Source organism: Aethina tumida, chromosome 5 (assembly GCF_024364675.1).
Source record: "Aethina tumida isolate Nest 87 chromosome 5, icAetTumi1.1, whole genome shotgun sequence".
Taxonomy (NCBI): Eukaryota; Metazoa; Arthropoda; class Insecta; order Coleoptera; family Nitidulidae; genus Aethina; species Aethina tumida.
In genome coordinates this window covers 745,541-759,995 of record NC_065439.1, presented here as the reverse complement: position 1 = coordinate 759,995, position 14,455 = coordinate 745,541, and the positions used below count along the sequence as shown (strand labels likewise).

Sequence of the window (14,455 nt, the reverse complement as noted above, 5' to 3'; positions counted from 1 at the left end):
ATATTTTATTAAAATATATTTTAAATTTAAATTTTAGTAACAAATACTTTTAATAAAGATAATTTAAATTATAATTTAATATTAAATATTTATTATGTTTTCTATAAGGAATATTTTAAATTAGAATTTTTAAAATATTTATTATGTTTTTATATGTAATGTTTTATATTTTGATTTTCGTACCAAATTCTTAAATTTCGTTATGTTTGTTTATAATAAATATTTTAAACCTTAATTTTGATAATAATTTTCAAAATGTTTATTATGTTTTTATAAGAAATATTTTAAGTTAATATGTTAATAAGAAATGCTAATAATTTTAATAACAAATTCTTAAAATATTTATTATGTTTTTATAAGTAATGTTTTGTTTTGATTTTAGAATTAAATTTTATTCTGTTTTAATAAAAAATATTTTAAATCTTGATTTTGGTAACAATTTTTTTTATTAGGATTGTTTTAAATTCAAATTTTCGAAATTAATTGTAGAAGAAATCTTTATTATGGTTTTAAATGTTTCAAATTCTAATTATTGTAACAAATTCTTAAAATATTTATCATGTTTCTTATAAGCACTGATTAAATTCCTGATTTTAATATAAAATTCTCGAATTTTATTATGTTTTTATAAGAAGTATTTTATCTTGCTTTTGATAATAATTTTTCAAATGTTTATTGTTTTTTTTTTTTTAAATTGTTTAATACTAATTTCAGAAACAAATTCTTAAAATGTTTATTATTTATTATGTTTTTTAAAAGTAATACTTTAAATTCTAATTGTGGAAACAAATTTTAAAAATATTTATTATATTTTTAATGTCTAATTTTAATAACAATGTTTTTATAGAAAATACTTCAAATTCTAATTTTAGGATTTAGAAATTTTTTATATGCTCCTAAAATTAGATGGAACATATTGGGGAATTTAAATTTTATAAATTTATTACCAAAATTAGTGTTTAAAATAATTATTATAAAAACATAACAAACATTTTAACAATTTGTTACCAAAATTAATATTTAAAATATTTCTTATAAAAACATACCAAATATGTTTATTATATTTTTTTATAAATTAAGTGTCAAATATTAATTTTAGTAATGAATTCTTCTAATGTATATTATATTTTATTATAATATATGTTTAAAACTATTACTTTTAATAACAAATGCTTAAAATGTTTATTATACCTTTTATAAAGACAATTTTAAATTCTAAATTTAGTATCTAATTCTTAAAATGTTTGTTTCTTATAAGAAATTTGTATATACTTATTTCAGTTCAATCAGTTAAAAATTAATTAATATTTATATCAGAATCAGAAGAATTACAAAAAGAAGCAGAGACAGCGTCTGAAATAGGACAGATGGAATTAGGAAAATTCTCTAACGACTTTTAGGCTAAAACAAAAATAACCCAGCATGAAAATAAATTACGGAAAATCGGAATGCGAAGAATCGCAGCAATATAGACACTATCACTGTTCTTTTTAAATACTATAATTCATTCTCTTGAACTTCACACTATATTTTTTCAGTCAACTAACTAACAACAATATAAAAAAGGGTATTAAAAATGGTACCATAATCATCTTATTCAGTTAAATAGCTTTAAATCTTCTTAAGGTTCTTTTCTAATTAATTAAAAAGTGATTTATGGTGTTTAAATTTCAGTTTTTTCTAACCAAAATTTTAATTTATTTTATTTTCCATAGTTTGTGGGTGTGTTAAACATTTTATATAAGCATATTTGTTTACCTGGCCGTAGAAATTATCTCTAGCACATTACGAAACATTTAAATTATTTTTATTACTCATTCAATTTCGTACGGTTATCTAGTTGAGAAAAATGTTGCAAGCGTCAGTTGATGCCGTCAACTACCGGCCATAAAGCCTTAATTAATTCACTTCCCATACACATTCCTGCTGTTTTATCATTCAGACAAGCTCTTCTACAGGTGTCTTGAAAAATAACCGATGCTGTTGTACGTGATAGGAATTTAACCAATTACAAACAAAAAAGAAACTATTTGTCCAATCAAAGTTGATTAAAAATTGCCCATATGTCACGTCCCACGTTTTAAATCACTGGTAATTTTAGCGAGTTTATTTTTAAAAAGGCACTCCACATCCATTATCGAGTTATTCAAATCATCTTCGTTTGTTTGAGTTGGACTGCACTCATCTCTTACTCTTTACCTTTCCATTTCAAGACTAAAGTTCATTAATTAATTTCGTTTTTTAAACTTAAATGATGTTATTTATAGGTAGGATACACTATTGTCTCTATTTATAGACCTGAATTATCTTGACATAAGTGGTTTTCTATTTTCCTTTTCAACACAAGGCCTAAGTAACGAATAAATTGTCTAAAACATTTACCTGTATCAAGTAACATGGTTTAACAAAAGAAGTAAATGCATCTTAATCAATATAATATCCGTTTTATCATTAGATTTTAAGGTGCCATTAAAGTGAAATGTCTCTACTTTCTTCACCTCACAATACCCATCATTATACTCACAACAAATCAATTAAATTACGACGTAAGGAAGAAAAAAGTCAATTACCATCCATAAACCGAATTAATTTTCTACTTTTTCCACCTAGTTTGAATTCACTGTGTCAAGCAATTTCCCCACTTTCGTTATTTAGTTTTGAGGTGGTGGGAATCGAGCTAAGTTAAAATTATCCCCAATGGCTCAGATATCAATAACATCCTACATACATAAATTAATTTTAATGAGAATTACGTATTGCGAGATCGTTTTTACGATTTTACAAATATAGACAGTCAAGGCTGGTCGGTTTCATTCACGTTCGGAAAATCGTCACACATTCACATTTTCCATTGTTTGTTGTTACACTGTCTTACCATTTATGGGCAAACTATTTCATTTGTGGTCTTAAATATGAGTTTTTGCTCAAATATAAAACAATTTAGTGGGACGACAGCAAAATAGAAACCTGTAATACTTAGTTAGGGCTACTAATGATAAGATGGCAGTGGCAACACATTAAACTGTACCTATTACATATAATTATAATGAATATAGTACAAACTAGTTTTTAATAGCCAAATTAACCTAAAATAAATAAAATATAATAGATTTAAATCAAAGTCATGTTTAACGACGGTTTTCGTGACGTGCATGTTAAATTAAACAAGATAAAATCCGTGTTTTGGTAAAAATTAGTCACGGTTTATTTTTAAAATTAATTCATTAAGCCGAGAGTGGTAAGAGTTGTCGCACATAAATTCGTCACGAGCAATTAAAGATTGGCTTAAAATTTTACTTCGTTTATACGCATAGTTAATTACAGAAGACACCAAAGGTGCAACTAATTGTTTAAGTAGCAAATGTATCATATTTTTATATGATATAAAATATTTAATACTTTGTTATAGTCTTCATAAATTAGAAAATAATTATTTGGACTACATGAAGAATTTAAAATTCCAAATAAACATTTGTAAAAAACATATTTTAATAATTTTTTGTTAAATTCTAATTTAAAATATTTTTTATTAAAATATAAATATCATGTTCGTTACTAAATTTGGATTTAAAATATTATTTATTATTATTTAAAAACATAATAAACAATTAAAGAATTAACTACCAAAATTTAAATTTAAAACATTCCTTTTAAAAAACATAATAAATATTTTAAGAATTTCTTACTAAAATTCTAATTTAAAATATTTCTTATAAAAAACATAATAAATGTTTAAATAGCTTTTTATAAAAATATAAATATTAAATTTGTTACTGAATTTGAATTTCAAACATTACTTATAAAACCATAAAAATTTTTAAAGAATTTATTACCAAAATTTGAATTGAAAACATTCCTTACAAAAATTATAATAAATATTCAGGAATTTGTTACTGAAATTAGTATTTGAAGTATTTTTTCTGAAAACTTAATCAGTTATAAAATATTTCTTATCAAAAGAGATTAAAATTTGTGAATTTATTGAATTGATATTAAAATCAGAATTTAAAACATTACCTACAAAAACAGAATAAAAATTTTAAAAATTTCTTACTAAAATTCTAATTTAAAATAATTTTTATAATAATATAAATATTTTTACTAAATTTGAACTTAAAATATTACATGTAAAAACATAATAAATATTTAAAGAATTAATTACCAAAATTTGAATTTAAAACATTCTTTATAAAAAAGATAATTAAATATTTTAAGAATTTCTTATTAAAATTCTAATTTAAAATATTCCTTATAAAAACATAATAAATGTTTAAATAATTTTTTATAAAAATATAAATATTTAATTTGTTACTAAATTTGAATTTAAAACATTCCTTACAAAAAAACATAATAAATATTTTAAGAATTTCTTACTAAAATTCTAATTTAAAATATTCTTTATAAAAAACATAATAAATGTTTAAATATTTTTTTTTTGTAAATATAAATATTGAATTTGTTACTAAATTTGAATTTAAAATATTACTTACAAAAAACATAATAAATATTTTAAGAATTTCTTACTAAAATTCTAATTTAAAATATTCTTTATAAAAAACATAATAAATGTTTAAATATTTTTTTTATAAAAACATAAATATTGAATTTGTTACTAAATTTGAATCTAAAACATTCCTTACAAAAAAAACATAATAAATATTTTAAGAATTTCTTACTAAAATTCTAATTTAAAATATTCTTTATAAAAAACATAATAAATGTTTAAATATTTTTTTATAAAAGTATAAATATTGAATTTGTTACTAAATTTGAATTTAAAACATTCCTTACAAAAAAACATAATAAATACTTTAAGAATTTATTACCAAAATTTGAATTTGAAACATTCTTTATAAAAAACATAATAAATATTTTAAGAATTTCTTACTAAAATTCTAATTTAAAATATTCCTTATAAAAACATAATAAATGTTTAAATAATTTTTTATAAAAATATAAATATTTAATTTGTTACTAAATTTAAATTTGAAATATTACTTATAAAAACATAAAAATATTTTAAGAATTTCTTACTAAAATTCTAATTTAAACTATTCCTTATATAAAACTTAATAAATGTTTAAATAATTTTTTATAAAAATATAAATATTGAATTTGTTACTAAATTCTAATTTAAAATATTCTTTATAAAAAACATAATAAATGTTTAAATATTTTTTTATAAAAATATTGAATTTGTTACTAAATTTGAATTTAAAATATTACATATAAAAATATAATAAATATTTAAAGAATTTATTACCAAAATTTGAATATTCTTTATAAATAACATAATAAATATTTTAAGAATTTCTTACTAAAATTCTAATTTAAAATATTCCTTATAAAAACATAATAAATGTTTAAATAATTTTTGATAAAAATATAAATATTTAATTTGTTATTAAATTTGATTTTAAAACATTCTTTACAAAAAACATAATAAATATCTAGGAATTTGTTACTGAAATTAGTATTTGAAGTATTTTTTATAAAAACATAATAAACATTTAAAAATTGTTATCAGTTATAAAATATTTCTTATTAAAACATTATTTACGAATTGATTGAATTGATACTAGAACCAGAATTTAAAACATTACTTACAAAAACAGAATAAATATTTTAAGAATTCCTTACTAAAATTCTAATTTAAAATAATCTTTATAAAAACATAATAAATGTTTAAAAATTTTTTATTAAAATAACAATTTAAATAACTTTTCATAATAATATAAATATTTAAAATATTACTTATGAAAACATAATAAATATTTAAAGAATTTATTACTAAAATTTGATTTTAAAACATTCTTTACAAAAAACATAATAAATATCTAGTAATTTGTTACTGAAATTAGTATTTGAAGTATTTTTTATAAAAACATACATATTTTTATAACAACATAATAATTCTAATTAAAACAGAATAATATTTAAGAATTGATTGAATTAATATAATAATCAGAATTTAAAACATCCAACACTTACTTACTTACTTTTTACTAAAATTTGAATTTAAAATATTCCTTATAAAAACATAATAAATATGAATTGTTACTAAATTTATAATATAAAATTAAGATATGATATATTTAAATATAAATTAGAATAGAATTTGTAAATAATAATAATTTTTCTTAAAAACATTGTTTATAAAATTTTGTGTTTGAATTAAAATTTAAAACATAACAAATATTTTAAGAATTGAGTTGTAAGAAATTCTTAAATTATTTATCACGTTTTTTCTTATTCTCCATAGGACCACAATTATCTATAATTTACCGCAAACGAATAACCGGTAGTTTGGACAAATAGTCGGAGACCTTAATGAATATTTAATTCGCACCAACCAAAGTGGGCACTAGTAACTAGCCCGGTCACCCAGTCACTCAGCCAGTCAGCCAGTCCATCATCAAAATCGCATTTTACGCATTAACATGAACGATATCAGCTTAGTCGATCCGTGATCGCGTCCAGGACGGACATCTCTTAAGTAACATGACACCGTGGCGGCAACACACGGTCGCGGCGCTCCGTTCTTGAACCCCACATTCCGCCATTCCACCTGCGTCCACTAAGCCGTCCGCGTTGTGCTCCGGTACTGCTCAGGCCAGTGAAATGTGGCGGTTGCGGGCCGCGATTCACTCATGGTGTGCTTCGGCGGATGACGGAAGATGATCGTCGGTGTGAGATTGGAAAATGGGTCAGCAACCGTCCAAGACCAAGACGAAAAAGGACAAGTGGTCCAAAATCGAGAGGTTGTCTCGTCGAGGTAATCTTCTTCTTGTCACTGCCTCAGTTGTTTAAGTCAATTTTATTCTACTAGCTCAGCATAAAATTAATTATATATATTTTGTTGTCGTTAAAAGTGTTGAATTGACAAAACTATTGTGGTTACATAAACGTTACTGTAATTCAATTTTTATCTACTAAAAACATTGATAATTTACTCTAACACATTTCTAATTAATTCTGCAATAATGTGAACGAACTAATAATCAATTGTGCTCATTCCATTTTCTATTTCCAATCTTTGACGCCACATAAAATGGGTTATATTTGCAGGAACATTCATTACGTTACTTCTTACAATTAAAGATTTCAATTAAAAGGTATAACAAAACATAAAATGTTCATTTTAAGACAACATTACCTTGTAAAGTCAATAATTCGTCTGCTGTAAATAATAATGATCTCACTGTTGTTATTGAAATCAAGATTCTTTATTTATATTTCTTATTAATAACAAATAAGTTAAAAACATCAAAATATTTTAATAATTTGTTCTAAAATTAAATCAACTTTTATGAAAAAACATAATAAATATTTTAAGAGTTTATTACTAAAATTCGAAATTTTTTATAAAAATATAAATATTATTAATATTTATTACTAAAATTTGAATTTAAGCTATTATTTATAAAAATATACTAAACATATTTTAAAGAATGAATCTAAAATTTTAATGTATGTAACATTCTTTATAAAAACATAATTAATATTTAGAAATTTTTTAGTAAAACATTTATTTATAAAAACATAATAAATATTTTAAGAGTTTATTACTAAAATTCGAAATTTTTTATAAAAATATGAATATTGTTAATATGTATTACAAAAATTTGAATTTAAGTTATTATTTATAAAAACATACTAAACTTTTTTAAAGAATGAATTTAAAATTTTAATGTATAACATTCTTTATAAAAACATAATTAATATTTATAAATTTTTTAGTAAAACATTTATTTATAAAGAACATAATTAATATTTTAAGTGTTTATTACTAAAATTCGAATTTTTTTATAAAAATATAAATATTATTAATATTTATTACTAAAATTTGAGTTTAAATTATTATTTATAAAAACATACTAAACATTTTTTAAAGAATGAATCTAAAATTTTAATGTATAAACGTTCTTTATAAAAATAATTAATATTTAGAAATTTTTTACTAAAACATTTATTTAAAAAACATAATAAATATTTTAAGAGTTTATTACTAAAATTCGAAATTTTTTATAAAAATATAAATATTATTAATATTTATTACTAAAATTTGAATTTAAATTATTATTTATGAAAACATACTAAACATTTTTTAAAGAATTAATCTAAAATTTTAATGTATAACATTCTTTATAAAAACATAATTAATATTTAGGAATTTTTTAGTTAAACATTTATTTATAAAAAACATAATAAATATTTTAAATGTTTATTACTAAAAATCGAATTTTTTTTTTGAAAATATAAATATTGTTAATATTTATTACTAAAATTTGAATTTAAGTTATTATTTATAAAAAACATACTAAACATTTTGTTAAAGAACTAATTTAAAATTTTAATGTATAACATATACTACATATATATTTATAAAAACATAATTAATATTTATACATTTTTTACTTAAACATTTATTCATAAAAACATAATAAATATTTTAAATATTTATTACTAAAATTCTAAATTTTTTGTAAAAATATAAATATTGTTAATATGCATTACTAAAATTTGAATTTAAGTTATATTTATAAAAACATAATAAATATTTTTTACAGAATTGATCTAAAATATTAATGTATAACATTCTTTATAAAAACATAATTCATATTTAGGAATTTTTTACTAAAATTAGCATTTAAAATATTATTTATATAAACATAATAAAGATTTTAAAAATTTGTTATAAGAATCAAGATTTATTTATTATTTCTTATTTAATCAGAATAAAATCAGAATTTGAAACATTAGTTATAAAAACAATAAATATTTTAATAATTTGTTACTGAAATTGTAATTAAAATCATTCTTTATTAAAAACATAATGTACAGACTTTCTTAAAACATTGGAATTTGATACCTAAATCAGAATTTAAAACATTAGTTATTAAAAACAACGATTATTTTGATAATTTGTTATTAAAATTTGAATTTAAAATATTACTTATAAAAACATATTAAATATTTTTTAAATAATTAATCCAAAATTTAAATGTAAAACTTCCTTATAAAAACATAATAAATATTTAAGTTTGTTACTATAATTAATTTTTTAAAATATTTTTTCTAAAAATATATAAATATTTTAATAAATTGTTATTAGAATCAAGATTTATTTATTATTTTTAGTGAAACAGAACTAAATTTAATTTTAATTTGATACCAAAATCAGAACTTAAAACATTAGTTATAGAAATAATAATAAATATTTTAATAATTTGTTACTTAAATTTGAATTTAAAATATTACTTATAAAAACATAATAAATATTTAAGAGTTTGTTACTTTAATTAGTTTTTAAAGTATTCTTTATAAAAACATAATAAATATTTTAGTCATTTGTTACTAAAATTAGTATTTAAAATATTCTTTATGTAAACATATAAACATTTTAAAATATTATTATCACATTATTAAAACAGGATAAAATTTAGGAATTTGTTACTAAAATCAGAGTTTAAATAAATAATTATAAAAAGCCATCAATATTTTACGAATACTTTATTAAAATTCTAATGTAAAATAATTCTTATAGGAACATAATAATAAATGTTTAAAGAATTTGTTATTAAAATTAGTATTTAAAATATTCTTTATATAAACATAAAAAAATATTTAAAATTGGTATCAGAAAAAAAGATTTCAAATATTTCTTATTAAAACATAATAAAATTTAGAAATTTGATGCCAAAATTGTTATTTAAATAAATATTTATAAAAAACATAATCAACATTTTGAGAATTTATTACTAAAATTCTAAATAATCCTTATAAAAACATAATAAACCTTTAAAGAATTTATTATTAAAATTAATACCTAAAATATTATTTATTATAAATATAATAAACATTATAAAATATCAGAATCAAGAGTTAAAATGTTATTAAAACAGAATAATATTTAAGAACAGAATTTAAAACATTTCTTATAAAAAAAATAAATATTTTAATAATTTATTACTAATGTCAGTATTTAAATCATTCTTTATAAAATACATAAATATTTTAATAATTTCTTTATAAAAACACAATAAATATTTAAAGAATGTGTTAAAATTATAATTTAAAACAGTCTTTAAATCACATAAATAATTTACTTATAAATTTACTACAAATGAAGTTTGTAATTAAAGGATGTACAACATAAAATATACATTTGAATGGAACATTACCTTGTAAAGTCAATAATTCGTCTGTTGTATATAATAATGATCTCACAGTTGTTATTGAAAGGTTTCCTGTCTAAAAATAGTCCATAAATATATTTATTATTAATCAAAATTGTTAATTGAACACTAAGGTCAAACATTTTAGATTCGCAACATAATATATTGTTTCATCTTTGACCCCACTTGCATAATTTACTCAACTATTAAATATTATTAGGTTGAATAACATTAATAATGTTTATTATTGTTAAATAAAACGTGTTAATGAACGGGATTTAGAAATAGTCTAACCACATTTCACAGAATACTGTTAGTTAAGGCCTCATTCAATACTACATAGACATTTTTCTCACATCAAACACTAAATAAATTCGAGTTATTGGAATTCACTGTAATGTATGATAAGTAAATTTAAAGTAATTTATTTTGTATTGCTCTTGAATAAATAAATTTAGTTGATTGATTCAGTAATGATGGGATAGTGTAACATATTATTTGGATCGTGATTTGTGTTGGTTACGCAAATACCGCATAATACTTTGATAAATTAATGTGCTATTTTAATGCTGATCTGATATTGGATTTATTGATTTGCCAACGGTTAACACGAAATCACTTTGTTTTACTTTAATGGGTTTTGGACTGAACGTTTTACTGTTCTTTTCAAAGATCTATTTAAAATTTCATATTTTAATAAAAAAAACAATATTTTATTTATTTAAAATGCATCAATTCTATTTATTTTATAATAGATAATTAAAAAATATATATATTTTAAGTAAATTAAACTAATAATTTGAATTATTTGTGTTAATAGACAATTATTTAATTATAAAATCTAATGTCGTTTTATATGACATTTTTAATAACTAAAAAATTATTATTAAAAATACAATATAAATAAAAAACTGGAAAATTATATTTATTAATTGATTTAGAAGTAAAACAGTAAAAAAGTAGTATTTAAAATATATATTTTAAAAAATATAATATATATTTTAATATGTAATAATAATATATAATAATTTGGAGAATTTGTTATTATAATATAGAATTTGAAATATTTGAAGTTTTGTTTAAAAAACATATATTTCTTATAAAATTATAAAAAAAATGATAAATATTTAGATATTACTTGCTAAATTTACTATATTACTCTTTTTATAAATATATTATAACTATTTTAGAAAATTTTATAATAAATGTTATAAGAATTTGTTTTCACAATTGGAATTTGAAACATTTTTTATAAGAAATAAGATAAATGTTTAAGAATTAGTATTTAATCAATTCTTTATAAAAACATAATAAATATTTTAGAAAATTATCAAAATTTAGGTTTAAAATATTTCTTAGAAAAAAATTTAATAATTAGATACAAAAATCAGAATTTAAGGCATTTCCTAGAAAAAAAAAACAATAAATATTTTTAAGAATTTGTTCCCAAAATTACAGTTAAATATTTGTTATAAAAAACATAATAAATATTTAAAAATTATTTGCCAAAATTAATATTTAATAGATTTTTACAAACATTATAAACATTTTGAAAAATTGTTATTGGAATCAAGATTTATAATATTTCTTATAAAAACAGCATAAAATTTAAGAATTTAATACTAAATTCAGAATTTAAAATATTACTTCTGAAAAATTATTTTGTTACTAAAATTATTTGAAATATTCTTTATAAAACATAATAAATATTTTAAGAATTTGTTTTTACAATTAAAATTTTATTTATTCTTTATAAAAATGTAACAAATATTTAGGAATTTATTACAATAATTAGTGTTTAACAAATTCTTTATAAAAACATAATAAATATTTTATGAAATTGTTATCAAAATCAAGATTTAAAATATATCTATTAAAAAAGGTATAAAATTCAATATTTTGATACTTAAATCAATTTGTTTCCACAATTAAAATTGTAATGTTTCTTATAAAAACATAATAAATATTTTATTTTTTTTTTGTTAATATTAATATTTTTTATCAAAAAATTCTTTTTTACTAAAATTATTATTGGAAATATTTTTAATAAAACCATAATAAATATTTTAAGAATTTGTTACTAAAATTAGAATTTGAAACATTCTTTATAAAAAACATAATAAATATTTTAAGAATTTGTATTTACAATTAGAATTTGACATATTTCTAATGAAAAATGTAACAAATATTTAGGAATTTATTACAATAATTGTGTTTAACAAATTCATTATAAAAACATAATAAATATTTGGGAATTAAAATCAAGATTTAAAATATTTCTATTATAAAAAGTATAAAATTCCACATTTTGATACTTAAATCAATTTGTTTCCACAATTAAAATTGAAATGTTTCTTATAAAAGCATAATAAATATTTTATGAAATTGTTATCAAAATCAAGATTTAAAATTAAAAAAGGTATAAAATTCAATATTTTGATACTTATATCATTTTGTTTCCACAATTAGAATTGTAATGTTTCTTATAAAAACATAATAAATATTTTAAACCTTTTTTATTAATATTAATATTCTTTATCAAAAATTTTGTTTTAGTAAAATCAGAATTGGGGACATTTTTCAGGAACCACAATAAATATTTTAAGAATTTGTTACTAAAATTAGAATTTAAAATATCCTTTATAAAAAATATAATAAATATTTTAAGAATTTGGAATGTTTCTTATATAAACATTGTAAATATTGTACAAAATTAGTTTAATAAAATTTTAAAAATATTTTATATCAAGAATATGTGTTACTAAAAATTATAGTTTGAGACATTTTTTATGAAACACAATAAATATTATAAATATTTGTTTTTGTTACCAAAATTATAATTTAAATATTTAACATTTAATTGTAAAATATATTTACACTATGTTTCTTATATAATTTATATAAATTTATTACTATAAAATAATTAACTTTTAAAAACTTTCATTTTGCCAAATTTATATAATTAAAAACTAATTGAAAATGTTAATTAATTAAACAATGATAAAAATTTATTTAAAAATTAGTGTATACATTAAAAAAACATAAAACATAGTAATAATTTTTAAACGTGCACAACTTTTACCAAAATTAATTTTTCTTTCATTCCCCAATTTCTAATCGATTTACCATTTAATTTGACTTGTGTGTGATTTTTTATGGTACCGTAATTGTAGGTTACTCTTAAATTTGAAACTGCTCCCAATCTTTCACCGCATCTCTCCGCTCTTCCCGACTATAAATCATAATAATTGTGTTTTCCTAGACAATCTCTAAAATGCCGCAAACATTTAACACGCCGTAATTTAGTTTAACTAAACATTACTTAATTGACCCAAGAGTTTTACAAGTAGTTTGCAGTGTGTAGAAGACATGTTGTTGCTCCTTTCCCTTTCGATAATTGCTTTTTATTGCCGACTGCAATGGACGGATGGAAAAAACGAAAGTTGTTTTAAGAACTGCTTCCACAAATACGTGTTCACTTTTTTTTTTACTTCACTCGATTCGTTATTTCGTTGTTCATCCGCCTAATGCAGTTAAGTTTAGAAACAAAGACCGTGCGAACCGTCAACTATGGTTAATAAGAAAAGTACCGGTGCGAATTAGCAAATAAATTAAACGCAAACCTCCATTATTGTTTCAGAGAAGAAGAAGCAAATTAACCAAACGAACGATGCCAAGACGAAGAAGTACACAGCTTCTTCGAAGGAGAAGAAACCGGAATCCCCGAAGAGTGAGTATTTGCTGAGACAATGCATTTACATAAGAACTTGCCATTATGTCGTTGAACAGGTGAAACCGTGGGACTGTTTGCTGCTTAATTCAGTCATTACGGGTCTTTGCTTTGAATTATTCTATTGAACGAGGGCTGTCAAGAAAGTTAAGACCTTAAAAATAACTACACTAATCTCAACTTGAACAAAACTTTGTTAATCGAAGTAAAAATAAAGTTCAAAAACTAAATAGTATGACGAAATAAAAGTAGGGAGCTGTATTAGTCAGTTTCGGCTATTGTGGGACAGATGGCAGTGTTTTGTTTTTGATTTTTAAAGCATTTCTCGTGGAAAAACTGATCCACAAATTAAAAATTCATCACTAAGAAACCAAATAACTTTCTTGATAATCCGGTAATAAAAAATTGACACTCCAACCTTACTTTTTTAGGAAACCAATTAGTAAAAACATTAAATCTAACGTGGTGATCAGAAATAATCACTTAACGCCACCAACGAGTGAATTAAAAAGCCGGAAAAAGTAATGAAAGTTCCTTAAACGATTTG

The 14,455-nt window shown here is 19.5% G+C and overlaps 1 protein-coding gene across 4 annotated transcripts in view; it reads left to right on the top strand.

Annotated features, from left to right (window-relative positions):
* The window catches only part of LOC109594782 (uncharacterized), a 76,498-nt gene that overhangs the window by 43,870 nt on the left and 18,173 nt on the right, over positions 1–14,455 (top strand). For all 4 annotated transcript variants that reach the window (XM_049968307.1, XM_020010019.2, XM_020010021.2 and 1 more), the window contains one exon: positions 13,819–13,908. In XM_049968307.1, coding sequence (XP_049824264.1) covers positions 13,819–13,908 — 90 coding nt within the window. The remainder of the gene's footprint in view (positions 1–13,818; positions 13,909–14,455) is intronic.